Consider the following 27,276-nt stretch of genomic DNA (forward strand, 5'->3'; position numbering starts at 1 on the left):
CAAAATTTGACTTATACCTTTCCACATATTCATTTTCCTTGTGCTTTTTGCTTCAACACCCATTAGCATCCAATTGTCTTGTTGCCTTTAGGTAATTTAACTAGCTCTGTAATGCTCCCAAATTATATACACTTGAACTCATAGCAACGAAGGAATGAAGAAGTTGAATTGAAGGAAATAGTAGAATCAAATTTAAGGATGACAAGATCGATAAGATAAATAACTCACTTTCCGAATGTATTCATTTCACACAGAGCATGATTCTACAAAACACACATGCAACATATACTCACAATTCAACATGACATGAATATATAACTATATTTATGGCATGTGCACAAGTTCACCAAACTCACAAAATGAACATAATTGCCTTAAGGCTTACACAAGTTAAAGAGGGCATCCCCTCTTTCAAATCAAATGCTCAGCTAATTACATCATAATTACATCAAGGCCCTAAGTCTATACACAAAACAACAAAAAGAGCATACAAGCTCATTAATCCGCAACTTCGTCATTTTGGTGGTGGCACACCATCCAAAGCTGAAAAATTGTTAACCACAAGGGGTGAACCGAAGTGCAGTAGAGAATTCTATACTTGAGAAATATGCCCACAATTAGAATATGATCATGATGCACATGATACATAATACGTATTGTTTCAAGGCTTTATCATTTCTAAAATACATTTGCATATAGTGCTATGATAAGAGATAATCAAAATCAACTTCATAATTTGTATTAAGAGTTATAAAACATCACAATAATGAATCCCCAGGCTAGTATCTACCAGTGGTCCTAAAATACGTGGACCACCAATAATGCCCCCACTTTACCAGTTATTAGTCGGAAGGAAAGCGGTACCTACTCCCTCGTGGGTTCCCAATCTTTTGCCAAGGGCACTCACCAGCTTAATTCACCAAACTATACTACCTGGATTCATTACTCAACTAATTATCAAAACATAATATACAATTGTTCAAATCTCAATCATGCAATCCTTCACCGATTGCCAAAAAGAAGAATTATCTCTGCAATTCAAATTCTCAAAATATAAAGGCTTCAAAATCTCAATTCATATCCACATTCTCAAAATGGGTTTAATATCCAATTCCACCATCGATTTCTTGTGTAGGTAGTTAAATTCCAATTTCTCAAGATTATTCAATGTGTATAAAAATTAGGGCTTATACCAAAATTGGGCCTTTTCCCTCGAATATAATCAAACAAGAAATACATTGCTCAATTTAGAATTTAACAAGATATATACCAAGAAAATTCCCCAATTTCATATCAAACCCAACCCCTCGCACAAATCATGCAACAACCTTTTCATATTTTCATAGAGAATATTCCACACATTTATATTAGAGTTCATATTTAGCAAAAGTAAGAAACCCCTACCTCAAAGAAGAGAAGAAAAACCCTAGAACTCCAAAATCGCCTCAAACTCGGATTTTCTTTGATGAGGATGAAGCCCAAGTCTTGCTCTACAACTTTGAAGTCTGGTGAAATTCTTCCTCTAGGTAGATAAAATCATGGGTGGAACATGTGTTTTAGAGAGAGAAAGTGGAGAGAAGGTAGAGAAAATGAGATATGAGAAGAAGAGGGAAATAAAACGAGAGACAAAAGTGGTCTCAATTTTAGAGAAAAGGGCCAAAAAAATCTGGGTTGGACGTGCACCTTCACACATTCAGAGCCTCTGGATGCATGTGTGGTTTACTGCAAGCAACCAGCAAAATTTCTCCCCCTTGGCCACACGTGCGGGACAAGCTGCCGCATGCGCGGGAAAATCCTCCACATGTGCAGAGCTTTGCCCAAATGTCCCAACTCAGGCTGCACTGATCTACACGTGTGGCCGCACCTGGTGAGTCCCAGTTTTTCCTTAAGGTGTCCTTCATCTCAATTTTTCATCCTTACGTCCGAAACTCAAATATTAAGTACACAAAAGTCAAGTAAGAGTTAACACCGTCACTATCACAATCTTCAAAATCCCAATCTAATACACTCAGGGTTTGGAACCATGTCGGTACACCTATATGCGTGTGTTCAACTAGGGTTTCGAACCCGAGATGTTACCAACTCCCATGTAATAGTTTTTTGAAGAGCTCTTATTTCTTAGCTTCGTTGGCATCTTTGCCAACTCTAAGGAATAGAGATAGAGGACAAGCGAGGAGCAAATGCATGATAAGATGGTGATGATAGGAAACAAAATTCGTAATTAGATGCTTAGTACAAGATCTTTTTTTTTTTATCACGGGCAACGTGAAGATTAGAGCCATCAATTGAAGAGGATTCAACATTATTGTTGAGCTTAGAATCACTTGATTCCAAGGGAAATGGCTAGGAGATCGGTGGAGAGACGGTCTTATCCTTTTGTCCTTCTTGAGTGGACAATCAACTCTCTTGCAGAGTGGCCTGAAACTTTGAAAAGTTGGGTACTAATGAAGAAGAAACAAATGATAGGAACATCAATGGCCAAGGTTTTAAAAATCGACCGCAACCGTTACACATTGGTGCTATTAATAGTTTCGGTGGTCACCATCACCCGTTATAGCCCCTATAGCAGTGATGGTAATTCAAGCCTTAATGGCCATAACTGTTACATAAAGGCCACAACAGCCGTTAATGATTATTATACCTCTGTTTTCAACAAATTTTGCATATAAGAGCACCTTTTTTCTCATTTTTTTTCCTGCTGTTAAAATCACAAAAGAATATGCATAGAACTTGTGAAAATCTTTGATCTATATGCTTTGTGTTTCCAATCTTTAAGTTTTATGGTATTTGAGTTGCTATCAAGGTTAGGTAAGCTTAGCGCGCTCTCTCTCTCTCTCTCTCTCTCTCTATGAACAGCTATTACCTTTCTTTTTTTTCCTATCGGCAAATTAGTTTCTCACTTGATTCCTTGATTATTAATGTATATTTATTTGGTTTTTGATTAAATTTGTTGAAAGTTTGGATAAAATGTTATGTAAATTTACATTAGTGTATTTCCATTTTGTATTATGAATTTATGATCACGAGATTGACATTTTTTATATTTTGTTTCTCACGGGAGAAGTTATCCTACAATCGGTTGAGTAAACCGAACTAAGTGTTATGTCCTAATCAAGTGGGGTCGGCCACATGAATCTATTTTGAGATTATTTCATTTTTACTCCTATACTTTGTCACGATTTTCAATGACCTCCCCAAACTATTATTTTCACGCGTACCCCTATACTATTTAAGTTGCTATCAATTTTGCCTTTGCCATCAGATTTGAAACGGAAAAAGTTAGGAAAATTACATTTTTGCCCCAAATTTCAAAAGAAAGATGTAGACCCACCTAGCAAACCATCACCAGCAACCACCACTTCAAGCCCTTCTATCTCCTTTGTCATAACTCCGTTTCGCCTCATTTTTACATCGTTGGATTCAACTCACGGTCTAGTTTTCATATCACATCTCACATGTGTCGTTCTTCCTCTTTTTGCATGCTATCAGCGCTTCGAAAGTTGATAAAAAAAGAAGACTTTTCTTCTCGTTTTCGACTTTTCTTCGAGCCATCTTTCGGACTTCATATCTCTCTCGATTCTTGACGGTTCTACTTCATTCTTTCGCCATTCTCTTCACCTCGCTTCCTACTTCGCCCTACACTATCTCGTTTTCTCACTTCTTCGTGTAATGGGTAGTTTTGGTACGCTGAAAGTTGTCTGAAAACTAATTTCAAAAATTTCAAAACATTCATCTTTGTTTCTTTCTTCTCCATCTTCCTCATTATTGTTCTTCTTCTTCATTTATAACATGATGTGGAACATGGTTCTAGGTGGTAATGAAACTGGTGATGGTGGTGGTGGCAGTCCGGTGATGGCAGTAAAGTTGGTGGTTCGGGTAGTGATCTTCTTCGTCTTCAATTATATACATATATATCATCTTTCCTAATGGAATTTTCTCAGCACCATACATATTACAAGCACTCAACCGCCTGCCTTGTCGATTGAACTCACTAGTCAAAATGTTGAAAGAAATCTTTGTGGGGACTGAGCTTCCTCAACGCATGAGGACTAATACCGACAATGCCTCCTCCACTTTTCTCATGACACAAAGTGCTCGAATGATATTGTTGAAAGTGATATTCTTCGGGGCACATGCAATCTCAACTATCAACTTCACCAACATCACCACCCGAACCAACAACTTCACTGCCACCGAACTCCATTACCACCACCATGAGCATTACCATCACCACCACCTCACAACACGAAACCCACCTTTTTCACAACCAAGTTCTATTATCACCACCCTGAGCATTACCATCACCACCACCTCACAACACCAATCCCACTGCCATCGTCGGCCCGCCACCACCACCATCACCAATTCCGTTACCACCTAGAACCATGTTCCACATCATGTTATAAGTGAAAAAGAAGAACAAGAATGAGGAAGATGGAGAAGAAAGAAACAAAAGATGAATATTTTGAAATTTTCGAAATTAGTTTTCGGACAACTTTTCGCATACCAAAACCGCCCATTACACGAAGAAGTCAAAAAGAGAGGTAGTGTAGGGCGAAGTAGGAAGTGAGGTGAAGAAAATAGCGAAAGAATGAAGTAGAACCGTCAAGAATCGGGAAAGATATGAAGTTCGAAAGATGGCTTGAAGAAAAGTCAAAAACGGGAAGAAAAGTCTTATTTTTTTTTTATCAACTTTCAGAGCTCCGATAGCATGCAAAAAGAGGAAGAACGAGACGTGTGAGATGTGATACGAAAACTAGGATGTGAGTTGAATCCAATGACTTAAAAATGAGATGAAATGGAGTAATGACAAAGGAGATAGAAGGGCTTGAAGTGGTGGTTGCTGGTGGTAGTTTGCTGGGTGGGTCTGCATCTTTCTTTTGAAGTTTGGAGCCAAAATGTAATTTTTTAAACTTTTTCTGTTTTAAATTTGATGGCAGGGACAAAATTGATAGTAACTTAAATTGTATAGGGGTACGCGTGAAAATAAGAGTAGTCTGGGGGGTCATTGAAAATCGTGACAAAGTATAGGGATAAAAATGAAATAATCTCATCTATTTTTCCATTCTGTTCTATCAAGGGTTATATGTGTAGTTAAATTAAATAAATTCATATATTTTTTGTTTTACTAGCACATCCTATTTCAGTTGAGCAATACTACATGTACTAAAATTCTTAATAAAAGTAGATGTCCGAACATCATTAGATGACCAAGTAATCACTGGTTTTTTGACAGCCATCATATTTGGCCTCTTGTACTTTTAGTGAAAGTGTTAGTGTCTATAGAGTTATTAATTGTAGCTTAGGTCTTACCCTTCCTTTGGCATGTTCTTTTATGGTGTTCATCATTTTTCCTTACTGTGGCATCTATAAGTCTTCATTGTTGTTAATGACCAAATCATCTTAGTTTGTTCTCTTTCATTTTATCTTCTATTGGTGCTACTTCTACCATTTTATGAATATAGTCTTTTCTAATTCTATATTTCCTAGTCTCATCACACATCCATGTAAAGTATTCTTATCTTAACTAAACTTATTTCATGAATGTGTTGTTTCTTAGTTGGGTTTATTTGGATACCTAATCATCAAAAAAGCAATTATGTCCTATAAAGCATCGTTGGCCTTATAGTAGTTCTATTAAATTTCTTTTTCAATTTTGTTGGTATTCATCAATAATATGATATGCCAGATTTCCTCGTCCGCTTGAGCGAACATATTTCGATCGTATTCGTATCATCTTTAATCTCACTGTTCTTATTAATAACCGAATCTAGTTTATGAAAATATTAACCATTTGTTATCTCTTGGTTTTCAATTTTTACTTCTCTAATATTTTGACTTCTATTGTCACTAAAGTTACATTTTATATATTCAATTTTATTTTTTTTCTTATTTTAAACCATTTTAACTTGAGTACTTCTTTCCAGATTTTTAATTTAGTGTTTAATTTTTTCCGTAGTGTTTAATTTAGTACTCAAAATTGATCCTTGATGCAACCATACATTGATTGAAAATTCACTAGTTTTTCGTATAGGTAATCTAATTGTAGTAATAACTCCATTACATAAGTTGTTTGATGAACTATGCCATGTTCTGAAAAATATGACTTTGTGCCTGCTCCATTTTATGGAAGGTCTTGAACAAGAAATATTACTCCTTTGTTTAAGATATACCCACTTTGTCCTAGAATAAGCATCATCAATAAAACTAACCAATTGTAACTAGATAAAGAGGCAATATGCGAAGGATCCCAAGCATCAGAATGCACAATAGCAAAAGGATGAGAACTTCTATTAATACTAGAAGGAAATGAAACATAATGATGTTTAGCAAGTTCACAAATTTCACACTGAAACTTGGAAATGCTAGTTCCAGAAAGCAAAGAAGAAAAAATATGGTGCTATAAATAAAATGAAGGTTGTCCCAAACATTTGTGCCACGGACAAATCTTCTCTTTGGACAAATCAATACTCTCGGAATGAGGTGCTTGTAGAAGCCTGATTCTCTATGGGTGAATCGAGAAAGGAAAGAACATCTCTTGCACAACCACTGCCAATCATCTTCCTTGTGTTTAGGTCCTACAAGACACAATGAGAGGGAAACAATGTTACACCACAATTCAAACTGATAATGACATGACTCTTGTAAAGAAGATTCGTCAAAAAATTAGGCACACTCGCACATGTGAATTACAGGCAAGGACATGGATGGAGTAATAAAAATAGAACCTCCACTGGAGAAAGTTAGCAAAGAGTCATCAACAACTCTGACTGTCTTTGCCTAAACAAATGTGATAAGAAGAGATAACTAATCATATGATCTGAAGCCTAAGAATAAATTATCCATGGGGTATGAGAAGTATTATTTGATAAATCAAGGGAATCTATAGTTACTTGAATGAGCATAAGAGGTGGAAGTAGTAGTGGATGTACTCAATTGAATCATAAGACATTTGCAAGTGTCAATCACATCCTTAGCAAGGGCTTCTGTCTTTGAAACTAAAGAACTAGGAGTCATTGTATTCTTGTTGCTACTAGACTCAGTTTTAGTAGTATGATTAGCACGAGGATGAGTATTACTCTACCAGTGCAACCAACTCTTTATCTGAAGGGACCACAACTAGTGATGCCACGACCCTATCCCACCCCAAACTGAGAGAGAGTATTGACCAGTCAATACTCATAGACTACCAAAGGTCTAGGTGAACAAACATGCAGTACTCTTATAAAGTTGGGGGTACAATTTGATTTGGTAGCGGAAGCATTCAATTTCCTTACATGATTATCCCATAGATATCCATTCAGAGCAGTGCGTAAATAAACGAAATGAAACATTCATCAACTTTTGTTATATCTGTGAGAATATATTCGTATATATTCTGTATATTAGTATATATTCCGTATATCTTTTATATTAGGCATGTTTTATATGCCTTTGATTGTATATGGATTGTATGGGGATTTTATTTCCTTACTTTACTCTTTATCTTAGGATTATATATACAGTTGTGTACTTTGTAAATCATCAATTGAATATATAGAACTTCAGAATTTTTACATGGTACCAGAGTCGTCTCTCAGCCAAAACCCTAGAAATTGTCTGCGTTGTCTTTTTCATCAGAATCTCACTGAGTCGTGATCATAGGCGCTCTTCTTCATCACTATCGTCTCTCAGAAATCAGCCCTCTGGTTTTATCCCTCTAAGTCGCAAGTTGCAACTCCCTCCTCTTCTTTTGTGTTCGTCTAGTTTGATTGAAGGACATGAGTCGTCCTTTGTCTGGTCATCTGGTTCATAACCCAAAGAAACCCTTATCGCAACCCTCATTGCAACCCATTTGCATCGAAGAAAATTCTGGTCAGCTACCTCTGCTTCTCACGAGCTTCGTGCGAACTTTGCTCTAGGTCTGATCTCTCTCTCTCTCTCTCTCTCTCTCTCTCTCCTGAAGTCTGGCTCTTTCCTCTATGTGTTTAGAGCATTGAGATAGTGGTATATTTCAGCTTGCTTCTCCAGCTCCTAGTTAATATATTTTGATCCCAAAATTCTATAACTTTGTTTTATTATTATGTCAAACACCAAAATCCAAGCTATCAGATGCAAACTCACTGGTTCCAATTATGCTTATTAAGCCAGTGTTATAAAGAATTTTCTTCTCGGTCAAAAAAAATGGGACTATGTTTCTGGTTGTATTTCTCGTCCAATGGACCTGGAGGAGGAAGGATATTTGACTTCTTGTGATACTTGGGATTGTGATAATGCCCAAGTTCTAACTTGGTTTCATAATTCTATGGATGACTGTATTAGAATGATGTTTTCCAAATACAGTACTGCTAAGGAGGTGTGGAATTATTTATTGGGTGTTTATCAGCAGTCCAACTTTGCCAAGCGGTATGAGTTGGAAACAGTTATTCAGAGTGCTCGTTAACGGGATTAGACTATTCAGGATTTCTATATTCAGATGACAGGTCTTTGAGATTAGTTGGCTCTCATAGAACCACTTAGCCTTAAGGTACTGGATGTGTATATTGAGTTTTGGGAGCAGGGTCGTTTAGTGCAGTTCTTAACGACTCTCTCCCCTCAGTATGAGCCTATTCTTGGTGGCATCCTTCACTGGTCTCCTCTTTCCTCTGTGGATGCTATTGTTCGTGAGCTCCTCTCTGAGGAAGCCCGTCTTAAGACGGCTAGTCAGACTCTGTCTCCTTCTGTCTTCTTGGCTCCTGCTAAGCGTCCTTTGATATCGACCCCACCTCCTCATTAGCTTATGCCATTGCAAAGCCCAAAAAGGGGCCATTAGGTTCATATGAGTGCTTTCTGCCATCAGAAGGGTCATTGGAAGTACAACTGTCCCAAGAAGGGATGTCAGCTTGTGATGTCTTCTCAGCCACCTCAAACACAATTCTGTGGTCTTGCTTCGAGTACTTTCCGGCCTCTTGCTGCTTATACTGCATTTACTCCGCCTCTAGATCCTGACTTGGCCTCTTTAAGTGCTCAAATTGCTCAACTTCAGCATATCTTGTCCACCTTTCAGCCATCCCCATCTGTCTCCGCTCTTACCTCCCTTCATTTAGGTTTGCTTGGGTCCTCTTTAGGTATCCCTTGTTTTGTCTGGCTTTTTAATTCTAGTGCCTCTCATCATATGACTCTCAACCTTTTCTTACTTTAAAATTGTATTCCCTCTCCCGTTCCTATTACTATTGCTAGTAAGTCTGTTATGCTCGTTCTATATATTGGGTCTGTCTTACCTTCTGCCATGTCTATTGTTATTATTCGCTCTATTCTTATATTCCTCAACTATCTGTCAGTTTATTATCTATCAGTCAACTTGATACTTCTGATTTTGATGTTATCTTTTCCTCTTCTGTTTGTTGTGTATGGGATCGGGTGTCCAAGAAGCAGATTGGGACCGGCTGTAGAGTTGGAGATCTCTATGTGGTAGAAAGCTTGCATCTTCCTTTATCCACCTCTCTAGTTGTACTTTTCTCGTTTCAGTTAGATTTTCAGTTGAATCAGTTTTATTTATGGCATTCTCGCCTAGGTCATTTGTCTGTTGACCGCTTACGGTCTTCAGCTCAGTCAGGAGTGTTGGGTAAAGTTTTTCCTAATCAAATTGATAAATGTCGGGGGGTGTAAACTTGCCAAAATGTCAGCTTTACCATTTAATAAAAGTACTTATATTTTTGTTTCTCTATTCTCTCTTGTGCATACTGATGTCTGGGAACCTTCTCCTGTTCTCATTAAAAGGGGTTCTGCATACTATATCTTCTGTTGATGATTACACCCACTATACTTGGGTTTATCTTATGACTCATAAATCTGACTTCTACCAAATATACTGTACATTTCAGTCTATGATCACTACACAGTTTGGGTCTACCATTAAATTGTTACGGTCTGATTTAGGAAAAGAATATTTTAAAACTGAGTTCTATGAGTATTTGGCCAATTTGGGTACTATTCACCAAACTTTATGTATTGATACACCTGTCCAAAATGGTTGCGTTGAGCGTAAATAGCGTCATCTCCTTGAGACAGTTAGGTCTCTCCTTTTTGCCTTTGTTCCGGCTCCTTTTTGGGGGGAAACAGTTCTTACAGTTGCTTTTTTTATCAACCGTATGCCTATCCCTTAACTCTCTAGTCGTTCTTCTTATGAGGCTTTGTTTTTCCAACTTCCCAATTATTCTCTCCTTCGTGTTTTTGGATTTGCGTGTTTTGTTCTTCTTCCCTGAAAAGATATGACAAAACTTAGTGCCCGATCTGTCCTGTGTATTTTTGGGTTATAGTCTTACTCAGAAAGGCTATTGTTGTTACGATTTTGTTTCCCGCCGCCTTTATGTCTCCCGCCATGTTGCCTTCCTAGAACGTCTCGCTTACTTTCAGTTTTCTCCTCTCAGTGCTCCGGTTTCTTAAGAGGATTTGATTCACAATGATCCATTTCCTTCTGAGGTCCCTCTTGATGAGTACATCTCTATTATTCCCTACGAGTTTGTTCCCTTTTCTCCTCCTACTACTTCTCTTGCCGAGTCCCTCTCCATTGTCCCCTATGAGTCTTTTCCATCCTCTCCACCTCCTGCCCCGCCTGCTCCTTTTTCTCCTTTGTTGTTAGTCTATTCTCATTGCAAGGCTCTCCCTCCAACAGTTGTCTCTACCCCTGCTGCTGATCCTCTTGCTTTTGATGACTCTAATCTTGCTAACTGTATCCGTTAACAGGTAGTCAAACTTGGTTTTGTTAAAACATGCTTTTCTTCTTCATACTGCACCTTTTTGTCTGGTATTCACTCTTTTTCAAAATCTCAGTCTTGCAAGGAGGCCTGTCAGGATCCTAATTGGATTCAAGCTATTTAAGATGAGTTGGATTCAAACTTGGTTTTGGTTCCTTTGCTTATGGACAAGAATCTGATTGGTTGCAAATGGGTCTATAAGGTCAAGACTCATTCTGATAGTTCTCTCAAGCGCTATAAAACTCGCCTGGTTGTCAAAGGTTTCTCACAGGAGTATGATATTGATTATGAAGAGACTTTTGCCTTATTGCCAAGATGACTACTATTTGTACTTTAATTTCTGTTGCTGCTGTTTGTCGTTGGCCTCTTTATTAGATAGATGTTAAGAATGCTTTTCTTAATGGCCATCTCACTGAAGAGGTTTACATGCGTTGTTCCTCTGGCCTTCACCATTCCTTTGGACAGGTTTGTCGTCTTTGGCGTGCTCTGTATGGTTTGAAGCAATCTCCTCGTGCTTGGTATGATCGCTTTCAAACAGCTATTACTAAGCCTGGATTTCATCCTTGTGCCCATGACTCTGCCTTGTTTCTCCTCCACACCTCTGCTGGTTTTGTTGCCTTATTACTGTATATAGATAATATGATCATCACTGGCTCTAACTCTTCTGCTATCTCTGAGGTCAAGCAGCATCTTTTCCGCACTTTCGAAAAGAAAGATCTGGGACCATTGCGGTATTTTGTTGATATTGTAGTGGCTTTTTCTCCGAAGGGTTACTTTCTGTCTCAGGCCAAGTATGCTAATGAGGTTGTTCGCTGTGCTAGTCTTACTGACACTAGGCTTTCTGACACTAGGCTTTCTGACACCTTCATTGAGCTTAATGTGAAGCTCAGCACTACTGATGGTATCTCTCTGGATGATCCTACTTTATATCGAGAGCTTGTGGGTTACTCAGTTTATCTGATGGTTACTCGCCCTAATCTTGCCTATACTGTTCATGTGGTTAGTTAGTTCTTTTTGTTCCTCGCTCTACACATTGGATTGTTTTGCTTCAGATTCTTCGTTGTCTTCGTGGTACTATCTTTCAAGGATTGCTGTTGTCTTCTACTTCTTCTTTAGATTTAGTGGCCCATGCTGATGCTGATTGGGCTGGTGATGTTAATGATCGCAAGTCCACTTCTAGTTTCTATATGTTTCTTGGCGATTCCTTGATCTCTTAGAAAAACAAAAACAAATTGTCGTTGTTCGTTCTACTGCTGAAGCTGAGTATCGTGTTATGGCTCATGCTACTGCAGAAGTTGTCTGGCTTCGTTGCCTCTTGTCTTATTTGAGTGTCCCTCAAGTCTTCTCTGACATCTCTCTACTGTGACAACTGTAGTGCTATTCAAATTGCCCATAACACTATCTTTTATGAACGGATGAATCACATTAAGATTGATTGTTATTTTGCCCGTCAGCATCTGCAGTTTGGCTCTATCTCACTTCCGTTTGTTGCTTCGTTTTTGCGACTTGCCGATTTCTTTATTAAGACTCGTACCATTGCTCAGTTTCGATTTTTTCTTAACAAACTCTTAGTGTTTTCTACTAAAACGACTTAAGTTTGAGAATATATTAATATATATTCTATATATTAGTATATATTTCGTATATCTTTTATATTAGGTATGTTTGATATCCCTTTGATTGTATAGGGATTCTATTTCCTTCTTTACTCTTTGTCTTACGGCTATATTAAGAGTTGTGTACTTTGTAAATAATCAATAATATACATAAATTCTTCAGAATTCTTACAATAGCTTCCTAGGCTGAAACACAAGAGGAGGGCAAGATTTTACAAAGAGAAGAACATGTTCTTTCCTATCTGGTCGGGTGTGAGACAGATATGTGAATCTCCGGACAAGTCTCTGATATCTCTCCTTGTGTACCTACTACCTGCACCACTACTAAGACAATGATTAGCTTCAATTAGTGAATCTGCTGGCCGACAACCCAACATAGCTGTTGTTTCAATGTCCCAAGGACTAAGATCTTTGATCTCAAATTCCTTTAGCTAACCTAGCCTTAAGTGCAGTCACTTCCTCGATATCATTACCAATCACCACCATGTCATCTACATATACAATGAGAACTGTAATCTCATCATTGCCTTGTTTCACAGACATAGTGTGATACACATTACTTTGTTTGTATCCAAATCTCAGCATAGCCTTAAGGAATCTATCAACCCAGCTCGGAGAGACTGTTTTAACCCATACATAGCCTTCCTTAACCTACAAACCCTTCCAACAGTGGATTGAGATGAGAATCCTACTGGTATATCGATATATACCTCTTCCTCCAAATCCCCATGAAAGAATGCACTCTTCACATCTAACTATTGTAAAGGCCACTGATGGAATTCATCTTTGCCACAGGCACAAAGGTCTCTGTGTAATTGATGTCATAAGTTTGGGTGAATCCCTTGGCAACAAGTCTTTTGCTTTGCATCTCTCAATTGTTCCATTTGCTTTTTTCTTAATAAAACATCCATTTACAGCCCATTGGTTGCTGTCCATTAGGAAGAGTAACTAACTCCCAAGTGTTATTCTTGTTCAAAGTTGTCATCTCTTCTACCATAGCATCTTTCCACTTGGGATCGTTGCTAGCTTCCTTCCCATTCTATGGAATACACAGAGGACAAAGACAAAACAACAAAATGATATGTAGGTGACTAGAAATTAGGGATGACGAAATTACCTGACCCAGTTGTATTTGTTCCTACTACCCAATTTTAATAAAAAAGGTTTGGGTGAACATTGATAGGGTAGGGTAAATTATAAGGCTAGGAAGACACGAATTTAGATATAGGATGTTGTGACCCCTTTCTAAGAGCAACAGGTAGATCTGAAGCAGTAACATTTTGATCATCTCTAACAGAAGTGTGAAAATAAATTGATGTATATTATTGATTGATGTGTGTTGATATTTATTACAATGATTCATGATTCCTATATATAGAAGAGGGTGAGTGTGTAGTAGGTGAGGAGTAGGTGAGGAGTAGGTGGAGAGTAGGTGAAGTAGGTGAGTGTGTAGTAGGTGGTAGTGGTAGGTGTGTAGTAGGTGAATTTTAACAGCCCCCCGCAAACTCAAGGGGGATAGGAACTAACCAACTTGAGTTTGGAGAGAGTTACAAAACAAGAAAATACATAAAAATAAAAGAGGATAGGTGACACTGTATGGTCGTGTCAGACCATTGGTGAAGACACTGGATGGTGGTGTCATAACGTTGTAGAGGACACTGTATGGGGGTGTCATAACGTTGTAGAGGACACTGTATGGTGGTGTCATAACGGTGTAGAGGACACTGGATGGCGGTGTCAGACCGATGTAGAAGACAGTTTATGGGGTCATGTCGGACCGTTGTAGCAGACAATGTTGTGACAGTTGTTGTGACAGTTTACAGAGTCTTGCTGGACCCTTGTAGAAACTAACCGGAATCAATGTCGGGACAGTTTACAGAGTCTTGTCGGACCCATGAAGGAGCTAACCGGAATCAATGTCGGGACAGTTTACAGAGTCTTGTCGGACCCATGAAGGAGCTAACCGGAATCAATGTCGGGACAGTTTACAGAGTCTTGTCGGACCCTTAAAAAGTCGCACCCTCAAAAGATGTGCCCAATCTTTCAAAAGGCGTGCCATCAAAAGGCGTGCCCAATCCATAAAAAGGCGTGCCAGATATGATGGCGAGGCACGTTAGTGCCTTGGCTGGTGCGCCCGTTTGTCGTCTGGCGTCAAGTGGCGCGCGATACGCGTGGCTGCCTCGGCTATTTAACCAAGACGGAGGCTGAGGCTGAGGCTGAGGCAGAAGCTGAGACAGAAAAACTGAGAGAAACCTCTGAAAAATTCTTCGTTTTGCTGAGAAAGATACTCTGCAACACTCTGTTGCCCAGGAAAATGGCTTCGTCTTCCCGCGGTCTGCTCACTCTCTTTCCCGACCTCAACGAGTCAACAAGAGAGATAACTGGTGCGGTGGCACTGGAACCTCAACCAAGCGCCCCGGAGTTTGCTCCGTTGAACTTTCCTATGCGGTTTGTGGAGCAAAGAATGGCAGTGCAGTCGGATGTGGAGGCCAATCAGTATACATTGAAGTCATGTGTGGAAACCATGACTGCGGTTATAAATTTGTCGAACCGGTTGCAGAGTAGGACAAATGAGGTGCAGCAGTTAAACGCTCAACTGGCTCTGCTCCAACGCATGTATAAGGATGTGCGAGCAGAGATAAGTGTGCTAAATGTGGAAAACAAGGAGCTGAAGCGGAAGGCCACCGTGATGTTCCGATTTGGAGGTCCGCCATATGCGGCAGTGGAGGAGTATGGGGGAGTGAACGTGCTCGGCGGCGTGGAAAACACGGAAGCAGCACCGTCAAGGGCCGCCCAGGACGGAGGCAAGAAGAAGAGACCGGCGGCAGAGTAGATAAGAAAAAAAAATCCCGCCTGTGGATGTGGTTGTTTGGTTGGTTTTTTTTTTTTTTTTTTGATGTAAAATGGTGAACGGGGTGAGCCCTGAGATGAATAAAATATGGTTTGGTGTGCAAAGCTATATGGTATGAATGGAATTGGAAAAAGATTAAAAATAATGTGAAAGAAAAATAAAGAGAGAAATAATAAAAATATATTTGAAATCAAAAATGAAAGATGGGGGAAATAAGGAAAGTGGTTTGGAGAAAATAAAGAAAAATAATGGAGTTTGAAATCAAACGGAGGAGAGGAGATGATGTTTTTTTTTTTTTTTTTTAATATATAATGAAAAGAGATATATATATATATATATAAAATAAAGAAAGTGGGGAACAAGGAGTGCACCAATTAAGCTTTAGAATAAAAAAAAAAAGGTTGTTGTGTTGAGGCTCCAGTTCAATTTATTCACTGGTGCTATCCCCGACCTCAAGCTTTGAAGAAAGGTGGTGTCTGTTGGCGATGGAGATAGAGCGGCAGAACAGGAAGATCTACTGCGTAGAAGTAACAGCTTTGCCGGGAAAAGCTTTCGCTGGTGGTGGAAGCCGCGGGAGATGAGACCTTTGAGCTCAGGGCAGACTCGAAGTTCGCGTACTGGTCCGTTGACTTATCCCATGTGGGATTGAGGAAACAATCCAAAGATTGCTCCGGCGAGCAAGTCATCTCCTGGGATGAAAACAGAGTCTGTCAGTTTTGCACCGGCGATGGTTCGAAGTGCACACCAGCACTGAGAAAGTACTCTTTGTCCATGGCAAACGATGGAATAGTATATGAATGAAGAAAAAGAGGGAGAAAGAGGTTGAAGATGAGGAAACAAAGAAAGAAGAGTGTCTGGTATGTGTTGAAAAATACCAGCGGGCAGCGAAGGCAAGGTTGCCGACCGGCTGCCCGCCGGAAAGAAAGGAGTATAGGCCTAAATCTTATAGCTCTGATACCATGTGAAAATAAATTGATGTATATTATTGATTGATGTGTGTTGATATTTATTACAATGATTCATGATTCTTATATATAGAAGAGGGTGAGTGTGTAGTAGGTGAGGAGTAGGTGGAGAGAAGGTGAAGTAGGTGAGTGTGTAGTAGGTGGTAGTGGTAGGTGTGTAGTAGGTGAATTTTAACAAGAAGCAATAACAGGAGATTCATTACCTGAAAGATTTGGAACTGGAACAAAAGCTAACACTAGGCTTGGTTGCACAAGAGAGGTTTGTTCTTTCTGACGTTGAGAATAGGTCTCAGTAGCATTTTCTCCTTCAACAGGCTCTCCCTCAACATATGTCTCCTTCTCCCACTTACAACAAATAACAGTCTTTTGATTATGAAGGAAAAAGGACAACTCTTGCTGATAAGAGTTTGACATCTGTTCCCCAGTAGTACTCTTCCGAAGAGATGGCTGAGATGAGGGAAAGAAAGATTCAAATTCACAAAAGGTTACATCCATACTAACATACACCTTATGGGAAGAAGGATCCTAACATTTATAGCCCTTTTGAGTCCCAGAATAACCAATAAAATCAAAGCTTTGGGATCAAGCTTTCCACGTGTGTGTTTTTGAAGATGGACAAAACATATACAACAAAAATCTTGGGGGAAAGAGAAGAAATGGACAAAGGCAAGGGAAGTAGCTCGAGAGGAATTTGAAATTGAAGAACACTAAAGGGCAAGCTATTAATAAGATAGGCAGCTGCTAGGACTGCATCACCCCAAAAAGATTTAGGAACATGCATAGTAAACATGAGAGATTGAGCAACCTCTAGGAGATTCTTGCATTTAGCTACTCCGTTATGTTTTTGGAGTGCCTAAACTTATTTGATAAAGAATGCCAATCTCTGCGAGATATGCTAGAAGTGTCCATCAATATATTATTTCCATTATCACTTAAAAGAATTTTGATGTGAGCATCAAATTGATTGGCCACCATCTTATGATATTGTTTTAAAGCAAGAAAAAAAACATCACTTTCAGCACAAAGTAAATACACCCAAGTAACACAAGAATAACAGTCAATAAAGGTGACAAATCAATGATAACTAGAAAGAGAAGCAATAGACGTAGGGCCCCACACTTCAGTATGAATAGGCATAAATGGAAAAGAAATTCTTTATAAACTAAAAGATAACAAGAGCATTTATGCTTAGCAAGTTAACAAGCGTCACAAACAAAATTATTCCTAATACTTATTTTTACAGACCGAGGGAAAAGCTTATTTAAAATACTAAAAGAGGAGTGACCCAAACGACAATGCCACTGATGTAGAATGTGTAGAGATGCACTAGTAGTAGCCTGAAGAGCTAGAGTAGAAGACATTGGCAAAGACAGAGAATGAGGATTGGCGTCTAGAAAGTAGAGATCACCATGTGCTTTACCACTGCCAATCATTCTCCCTGTAGGAAAAAAGGTCACTGAACAATTCAAAGAGGCCATAAGACTACTAACTAAAAGTAATTTGGTGGAAAAATTTGGAACCGAGGAAAGAGAAATAGATGATGAACAGTAAATAGAACCCTTCCCAGATACAAAGTATGGGGATCCATTTACAACTTTTACCTTATCCGTACCAGAACAAAGGGAGTAAGAAAAAAAAAAATTGGAAGGACTTGTCATATGGTCTGAATCTATAATCCAAGAGGATGAAGACGAAGCACTAAGGGCACTAGCCGAAGTACTTGTGTAAGCAAAGTGAGCAAAGGAAGTAGAAGCAAAAGGAGCTGTTGTAATGGGAGAATCAAGGCAAGCCATCAAATGCCTGTATCATCTTGAGAAAGGGAAACAACATCACAAGAACTAGCAGTTTCTAAACGTGCTTGAGAACGCACTGTACCCATGCTTATCAAAATCGCAACCCAGATCGTAGGATCGATCCTACGATCCTAAATTGTCAAAATGATCCAAATCGCTGTAGGATTAATATTATAGTAGGATCTCAAGTAAGATCATATGGGATCATGTAGGATCACTATAGGATTGTAGGTAGTATCACAAGTAGGATTGCTGGTGATGTAGGACGATTAGGGATAGCGCTGTAAGAACTATAAAGCTGGATTTTGTGGGTTTTTATTGTGATTTCAAGCTGGAAAGTAATGGGAAAGTTAGGGCTTTTACTAGTATATGGAAGAACTAGGGTTAGAGCTTAATGTAATAAGCAGGAAGATTGAATTTTGGAGCAGGAAGATTGAATTTTGGGACTGTTTTGGGTGCTGATCAGGTTGCAGAAATTGAAGAAAGAAAGAATGAAAGAAAAGAAAAAGATAGGTTTATGAATCACTCTTGGAATCCCTTAGGCATCACACCTACGATTTGATTGCATTACACAACCATAAAGAAGCTTCAAAAGCTTTTGAAAATTCTCTAAAATATCAATTCTATTAAATTATGAGTATTTCATGGCTTTATATAGAACTAGACTTCCTAAATCAACTAGAACAAAAAAATGAAATTACTAAAATATCTTTGACTTCCAAAATCAATTTAAGACTAAATAAGAAACATAAATAAAAATTAATTAAATAACTTGACCCACAAGACAATCCATGGGCGATCCCTACAACCCATGTCAGTAAATATGAAAATTACTAAAATATCACTAACCTAAAAATCCTAGAAAATATAATATAACATAAGACTGTAATAATACTAGAAACATGATTATGAATGGTTCCTATTGATTTTTCTATGAAATCATGTCAATTTCCAAATATTGCTACTTCTTTGAATTTACTATTCCTTGAGCTTCTTATATTTTGCATCAGCTAAATTTGTGATTTTTCACCGTATTTTTAATATGCATCATTCTGATTTGTATTTTTACCTTATTTTTAATAGAAAGTAAAATCTTATGATTTTCGATCCAATCCTATGATTTGATGCATGAGACCCTCTTACCAATCCTATGTAAGATTCTAATTTTAACATCCTTGACTGTACCACCGCTGCCACCATCACGTCCTCAAGTGGGACGACCATTCAATTTCCAACAGTGCTCTCTATCATGTTTCTCTTTTCCACAATAGTCACACTTCGACATATCTCAATTAGTGGAACTACCTTTGCTTCCAAACTTAGATTGACTTAGTTTTCCATCATGCAAGGTAGAAGTAAAAGCCAAGGCAGAGTGGTCAGGACGAAAAGAATGCACCAGAGTGACTCTCCTCTTGTTGAACAATAGCATAAACCTCTCTCAAAGTGGGAAACAAATCGGTCCCAAATGCCTAAGCTTGAATCTGATCATACTCCGAAGTAAGGCCAGCAAGAAGATCACAAATTCGCTCATTCTTTACCATTCGTTGAAACATAGTAGCATTTGTAGAACAAACAACTTGAAAGCTCTGTAATAGTCAAGTTCTTGCCACAAGCTACTCAACCTAGCATAGTATTTAGCAAGAGATCAATCCTTCTGATCCAACCTGCGAATTTTCTTCTGTAACTTATATGCTTGTGCATCATTACCTTTCTGAGAGTGTCTGTGTTGTCACTGTCCATATCTTATGTGCAGTATCCATGAATAAGAAGGTACGCCTAATAGTAGGCTACATGGAATTAATCAACCAGGTCATGATAAGAGCATCTCAAAACACCCCTCATTCCATGTAGGCCCATCTTTAGGGAAATTCTACTTAACACTTTTTAGCTCATTACATCCCTCATTTAAATATTTTTTTATTACATTTTTATTCCTTTGTAAAATTATTATTAAGGACTAAAAGCCCCAAACCTTCCCCTTCACATTTCTCTTTACACCCTTTCATCTTTCTTTCCATCACCAACCACCACCACCACCACCACCACCCTTCTCCTCCACCAAACGTGCCACCAAGCCGCCATCCCTTCTCTCCACTAACCATTGCCATGCCACCCTTTCTCCCATCTCACTCTCTCCATGCATCTACAAATCCAAATACATCTAACTTAAAAATCTCTCTCTCTCTCTCTCTCTATATATATATATATATACACACACACACACACACATAAATAACAACAAAATACAAACAAAAAAAAGTAAAATTTATATTTAAAATTTATATATAATCATTATAAATAAATAATATACAATTTTTTTGTTGTTGTTGTATTTAGAAGATGTTTGGGTATGATTTCAATAATTTTTGTATAGTTCGCGTTATTTGAAAAAAAAAAAAAAGGATTTAATGCTTCTTCCGGCTTTGGTTCACCGAATAAATTGAAATTGATTGGTTTTTGGTAGCCGAACAATTTAGGTTTGTTCGAACTTCTATGGCCGAACATGGTTAATTAATCAATTTTGGCTTGTTTGGTGTGACATGGCCGAACAAACTTGATTTGTTCGGCCGTTTCCAATAGAACAAATCATGTTTGTTCGGTTGTGTCCAGCCTAAAAAACAAAATTTGTTCGGCTGTAGTTTGCCGAATAAAATGCAAATGCTAAAAAACAAAAGCTACGGAAGTGATGATTGCGGTGGGGGGGGGGGGGGGGAGGAGGGGCGGGGGGTTATGAGGTGGTGGGTTTGCGGGGTGGTGCTCGGAGGTGGCGGCGGTGGTGCAATTGTAGTAGTTGAAGATGGAGGAGTTGGCTTGAAAGATTTTGGATGTAAGTGTAGGCTTTTTGTATTTCTGTATATTCAATTGCATGTTTGATTACAATCAGATCTTAGATTATATAGCCCTAACTCCTAAACCAAAAAAGAAAATACAATCATGCCTCTAATAAGACTCTAATACAATCACGCCTCTAATAGAACTCTAATATGTACAACCACAATCGTGCCTACTTTGTAAGATTCACAATATATTTGCACATCCCCGCTCAAACGCAAGGGTTTTAGCAGAAAACACTGAGAGTTTGCTAAGAAGAAACTAAAACCGAGCGGTAGTGTGAGTCTTGGTGAAGAAGTCTACAAGTTGCAAAGCCGAAGGGATGAAAGGAAGCGAGATAGAGGCAGACTACAGATATTGGCGAACAAAGTGACAATCAATCTCAATGTGCTTCGTCCGCTCATAGAAGACAGTATTGTGAGCAATCTGAACAGCATTGTGGTTGTCACAATAGAGAGAGGTCGGAGAAGACTGAGAGACACCCAAATTAGACAAGAGACAACGAAGCCAAACAATCTCAACAGTGGCATGAGCCATAGCATGATACTTAGCTTCGACAGTAGAGTGAGCAACGACTGATTGTTTCTTGCTTTTCTAAGAGATCAAGGAATCACCAAGAAGCATACAAAAATCAGACGTAGACTTGCGATCAGTAACATCACTAGTCTGATCAGAGTCAGCATAGGCCACCAAGTCCAAAGAGGAAGTAGATGACAACAGTAAGTCCTGAAAGATGGTACCCTCGAGATAACGAAGAATGCGAACCAAAGCAACCCAATGAGTAGAGCGAGGAGCAGGAACGAACTGACTAACCACATGAACAGCATGAGCAAGATCAGGGCGAGTGACAGTCAGATAAACTAAACAACCCACAAGCTGGCGATATAAAGTGAGATCATCCAGAGGGACATCAAAAGTAGAGTTAAGCTTCACATTAAGCTTAATAGATGTATCAGAAACCTTAGTATCAGTAAGACTAGCACGGTAAATTACTTCATTAGCATATTTAGCTCGAGACAGAAAATAGCCCTTTGAAGAAGAAGCAATCTCAATACCAAGAAAATACCGTAATGGACCCAGATCTTTCATTTAGAAGGTGCGGAAGAGATACTGCTTGACCTCAGAGATAGCAGAAGAGTCAGAGCCAGTGATGATCATATCATCCACATAGAGTGAGAGAATAACAAAATCAGCCGATGTATGTCTCAAAAATAAAGCAGAGTCGGAAGCAGAAGGATGAAACCCAAGCTCGGCAACAGCAGTCTAAAAGCGATCATACCAAGCACGAGGAGACTGCTTCAGACCATACAGAGCACGTTGAAGACGACAAATCTGGCTAGAGGAACGGTAAAGGCCAGGGGGAGGACACATGTAAACCTCCTCAGTGAGCTGGCCATTAAGAAAAGTATTCTTAACATCCATTTGATAAAGAGGCCAAGAACGAATAGCAGCGACAGAGATCAAAGTACGGACATTAGTCATCTTGGCAACAGGAGCAATGTCTCCTCATAATCGATACCATACTCCTGAGAGAAACCTTTGGCAACTAAACGAGCTTTGTAGCGTTCAAGAGACCCATCAGAATGAGTCTTGACTTTGTAGATCCATTTGCAACCAACCAAGTTCTTATCAGCAGGCAAAGGAATTAACTCCTAAGTACTAGTTTTCTGTAGAGCAGACAACTCATCCTCCATAGCTTGAACCCAAGAGGATCCTGACATGCCTCATTGTAAGACTGAGGTTCTGAAAAACAGTGAATAATAAACAAAAAAGTACGATAGGAAGCAGAAAAATATGTATTAGACTAACCCAACTTGTTTGGAGGATGACGCGCTCGAGTAGAATATCAGTGTTTAGTAGGATCGGTGTCATAAGAAGTAGGAGGAGCAACAATAGGGGCAAAGACAACCGGTGGAGGAGGAGCCTTGCGACGAGAATAAACTAATAACGGAGGAGGAGAAGAAGCTGAAGGAGGAGAAGCAGCTAGAGGTGAAGCAGAAGGAGAAGATGGAACAAGCTCAGGAGGAACAACGAAGATGTATTCATCAGACGAGACCTCAGAAGGAAATGGGTCAATGTGAACCAAATTCTCTTTGGAAACTGGAGCAGTGAGAGGGAGAAGCTGCAAGTAATATAGACGTTCGAGAAAGGCAACATGACGGGAGACATAAAGGCGACGAGAGACAAGATCGTAACAACGGTAGCCTTTCTGAGTAAGACTATAACCTAAAAAGACACACAAGACAGACCGGGCACTGAGTTTGGTCCTATCTTAATGAGGAAGGAGGACAAAACAAGCAGACCTAGAGACACGCATGAGGGAATAATTGAGAGGTTGGGAATAGGTCTACAAAGTCCAGACTCATTCTGATGGGTCTCTTGAGTGCTACAAAGCTTGTCTGGTTGCGAAAGGTTTCTCTCAGGAGTATGGTATTGATTATGAGCAATGTAGATGTCTTGAATTGACAGATCCCACTAACGAGCTCCCTGAATAGCTATTTCCAACTCATACCGTTTGGCAAAGTTGGACTGCTGATAAACACTTGTAAGTAATCCCACACCTCTTTGGCAGTGCTATATTTAGAGAACATCATCCCGATACGGTTATCCACTGAGTTATGGAACCAGGTCAAAACTTGAGCATTATCACAATCCCATGTGTCACAGGAACTCAGATAGTCTTCTTGTTTGGGATTTGATGGATGAGGAATAGAACTAGAAACATATCCTCATTTTTTTCGACCGAAAAGAAAATTTCTCATAACACTAGACCAATAAGCATAGTTGTCACTTGTAAACTTGCATTTAATAGCTTGGATTTTATCTTCTGACATTGTAATGAACCAGAAATAAAAGAAAAGAGAATTGATGGGGCATAGTGATAAAACCCAATAAAGTTGAGGGGTCAACCTGTAATAATCCAAAGTTGAGACAGAGGGGTCAAGGTGGACTGAAATTAGAACACAGAGAACAAAACTGAAGATAGAGAGAGCGAAACCGAGAGCAAGGACCAGACAGCGAGAGCAAAGACAAGAGAGAGAGCCAACGCAGAGGTCGCGAGAGAGAGAGAGAGAGATCCCTTAGGCCCAGACCAAACTCGCGACTTTAGACCCAGCACTAGAAGGCAATCGTGATTTCGGCGAAGACAGAGAGGGTTGTCGCGACTACAGAGAAGACTGTCATGACCTAGCAAGGCCTTCGTGGCTTCGAAGAGGGTTGTCGCGACTATCACGACCCAGAGAGGGCTGGCTTCGATCAACCTAAAAAAACCTAGCAAGCAGGAACGAAGAACTTCGAATGATTCGAATGATCAAGGCCAGACCTAGGGTTTCAGACGTGGCTCTGATACCATGTAAGCTTTCTGTATTTCTGTATATTCAATTGTATGTTTGATTACAATCAGACCTTAGATTATACAGCCCTAGCTCCTAAACCAAAAAAGAAAATACATTCATGCCTCTAATAGGACTCTAATACAATCACGCCTCTAATATGACTCTAATATGTACAACCACAATCATGCCTAATTTGTAAGATTCACAATATATTCTCACAAAACTCTTGAGGAGAAGAGAGGAGATTAGGGATGATGGTATAAGTGGAATAAAAAAGTTTGTAAAGAAATAAAATAATATTTTTGAATTTTTGAGAGGTGTAATTAGAAAAATGGTGTAATGAGGTAGTATTGTTGTGTAAATAGAATTACCCCCCCCCCCCCCCCCCCCCCCCATCTTCATGAGGTTCCTTGAGTGCTCCAATAATGTGAGGTATGAGCAGAAATAGCCAAACTGCAAGAACAGGACCATAGCAAGTGATAGGTGCCATCCAATTTGACATGACTAATCTGAAGAGATGGACTATCACCAAGAGTCCCAATTCAACCAAAGGAGATGGGGTAGCACTAGGAGTCCCAGCTCGAGTCACCCCACCCCACTCTCTTCGCTGCTCTTACTACTGTCTGTCATGTCCACATGATGAATAGTATGAAACAACAAATAAAAAACTGGTTTACCAAATCCCACTTGCAAACAACTCAACAAAACTTCACTAGAGTGAACAAAGTGCCTACCAAATGATCCAAAAAACAGCACCAACAACCCAAAACAGTACTAAACTCACTGCTGCTGCCCAAAAAACCACCAGTTGGACCTTAGGAAGCCAAAATAAACATCCAAACCTGAAAAACTCTGATGGAAATTAATCCCCTACTCCAGTCGGCCCCCATGGAGAAGAGCCCAAGCAACCATCAAGCCAAAAACAGCCTCGAGCATTGATTTTGGAAAATAACTCCTTTATTTCCAAAAATCACAAAAAAAGTTACAAAAAACATATCAAATGTATTTAGAAAAAATTGGAAAAAATCATTGGTAGACTCTCATAATTGATCATGATGGTCTTGTTTATTTATTTATTAAGGTTAGGTTTGACATCTCCTTAAAAAGTTAAAAAGTCAAAAAGTCATTATCCTATTTAGGGGTGGTTTAGGATGATCTAAATAAGTGCACTTTTTGACTTTTTATAAAATATGGGTTGGGTATGAGTTAGGTTTGAAGTGATGTGGTAGAGAGGTGATGTGACTTAAATAAGATGATGCGACTTAAATAAGATATTGACTTTTTGACTTTTAGCTTTTTTAGGTTATGACAAACAATGCCTAATTTTTTACAGAGATGAAAAGGGAAACCAAAGAGATGCTTGTACTCGAAAAATCTATTGATGAAGCTTTGATAGCATGTTTGATTTACAGTAAAAGAAGAACAAGAAGGAACAGAGGAGAGGAAAGAACAGAGCAGTGTATGTCAAATAGAGGAAAAACCCAGAAAATTAGGGCTGTCACCTTATAGACCTTGTATTTATATTAATAAGGTTAAAATTACACAAATACCCTTCATACTGAAACTAAAGCATGAACCACATAACATACACTTTTAAGTCGGGGTATTTTTACAGCTATGGAGTGTTAGGATTCTACCTAAATTGGGTCAGTTCATTTGGAAACTTAATTCGCTGAATTATTCCTATGAAGACTTGTTTATAATCCCGAGGTCTGAAAGTGAAACATTGATGTTTTGAGTGTGTTCTCTAAATTGGTTTGTTGTGGATCCACTTTGGGCTTTGATTTTGATGTCGGTGAACCAATACCTTTTTGGTGAATGGTTTGCAGGGAGGATGGAGTGTGCACCTGATGATAATTCTGTAATTTTTTCGTTTATTTCTGTGCTTGTGCTTTGGGAAATATGGTATAATAGAAACAATGAAGCTCACTTTGACAATTTTCATCATAGCCCGTCTGATATGTTTTTTTTGGGTTTGAGTATTATAGAACTTCATGGATGCTGACATTCAGTTGCCTTTGCAGATGCAATCTGATAAGGTGATGCATGTCGTTGTGCCTTCAAATTCTGGGCAGGTTAAGCATTGCACTCATAATTTTTCAACCTCCCTGGGAATGGGAATGCATGTGGATTCACCTCTTTGCAGCTTTGTAGTGGATGGCACTTGGTTTCAGTCAAATTGCGAAGCGGGTTTTGCTTGGGTGGCATTCGATGAGCATGGAAGAAGGATAGCACAGGATAGTCATGCATTTTTCGCTGTTTCAGCTGGGGTGGTGGAGGCCATTGCAAGCTTAGAAGCGCTGAAATGGGCGGCCAGGCAGGGATTCCGAAATTTGGCAGTTTCGACAGACTGTCTTACTGTGGTGAAGGCTCTTAAAGATGAGACTTCTTGTGATGACTCTGCATTGCTTAATGTTGTTATGGAGATTCGCTGGTTATGTAATAGTTTTGATTATGTTGTAGTTAAAAAAGTTGAAAGACAGGTGGTTCACGAAGCTCATGTTCTAGCCCGAGCTGCCTTGGGTAGGACCAGCTAGTTTGTTTGTTAGTTTTTTTCTCTTTTCCCGTATGGTTTGTTGACTCTTTGTTTTGTTTTGCTTTTTGTTTGGGTACATTACATTATAGGGAGAGATAGAGTGGGGAGTTCAAACTAGTGACCTAAAAACAAAAGTTTTGGCCACTAGACTAACATTTGCAACTTTTTGGTTTTTAATGCTCTGTTCTTGCTGGGGACTCTTCTCTAAAAATGAGGTTTATTTATTTATTTACACCAAATGCCCAAAACCGAAAAAAAAGAAAAGTGTTTTTTTTGAGGATCGGTCATTGTATTATTTTATTTTTTATTGCATTATTATTTTATTTTATTTTTTTGAGGAATGAATTATTAAATTCCCTTAAGTAGCACCATAGTAAGCAAAAAAAAAAAAAAAAAAAAAAAAAAAAAAACCAAAAAAACAAAAACTATTCCAAAATTTGCTAAATTATCAATACAGCCTAATATTGGCGAGGTTCAAGGAATTAGTAAGCTATGAACTCTTAAAATGATTCAAATGCAGATCCTTTATTTATTTATTTTTTTGTCTGTATTTTTTTATTAATAATTTCTTTAATCAATATATTGCTTCCATAATTAATCTCCTCTGCATAAATTCAAATGGCATATAACAAT

The 27,276-nt window shown here is 38.8% G+C and overlaps 1 protein-coding gene across 1 annotated transcript in view; it reads left to right on the forward strand.

Moving 5' to 3' along the window:
• LOC114297517 (uncharacterized) overlaps positions 1-26,854 on the forward strand; it is a 50,093-nt gene extending 23,239 nt beyond the window's left edge. Inside the window, exon 2 of the mRNA XM_028241954.2 lies at positions 26,132-26,854. Within this exon, the coding sequence (XP_028097755.2) occupies positions 26,132-26,644 (513 nt within the window). The 3' untranslated portion in view covers positions 26,645-26,854. The remainder of the gene's footprint in view (positions 1-26,131) is intronic.
• The last annotated feature ends 422 nt before the right edge of the window (positions 26,855-27,276 follow it).

The sequence above is a fragment of the Camellia sinensis genome, chromosome 4 (assembly GCF_055761805.1).
Source record: "Camellia sinensis isolate YWXY chromosome 4, ASM5576180v1, whole genome shotgun sequence".
In the NCBI taxonomy this organism is placed as follows: domain Eukaryota; kingdom Viridiplantae; phylum Streptophyta; class Magnoliopsida; order Ericales; family Theaceae; genus Camellia; species Camellia sinensis.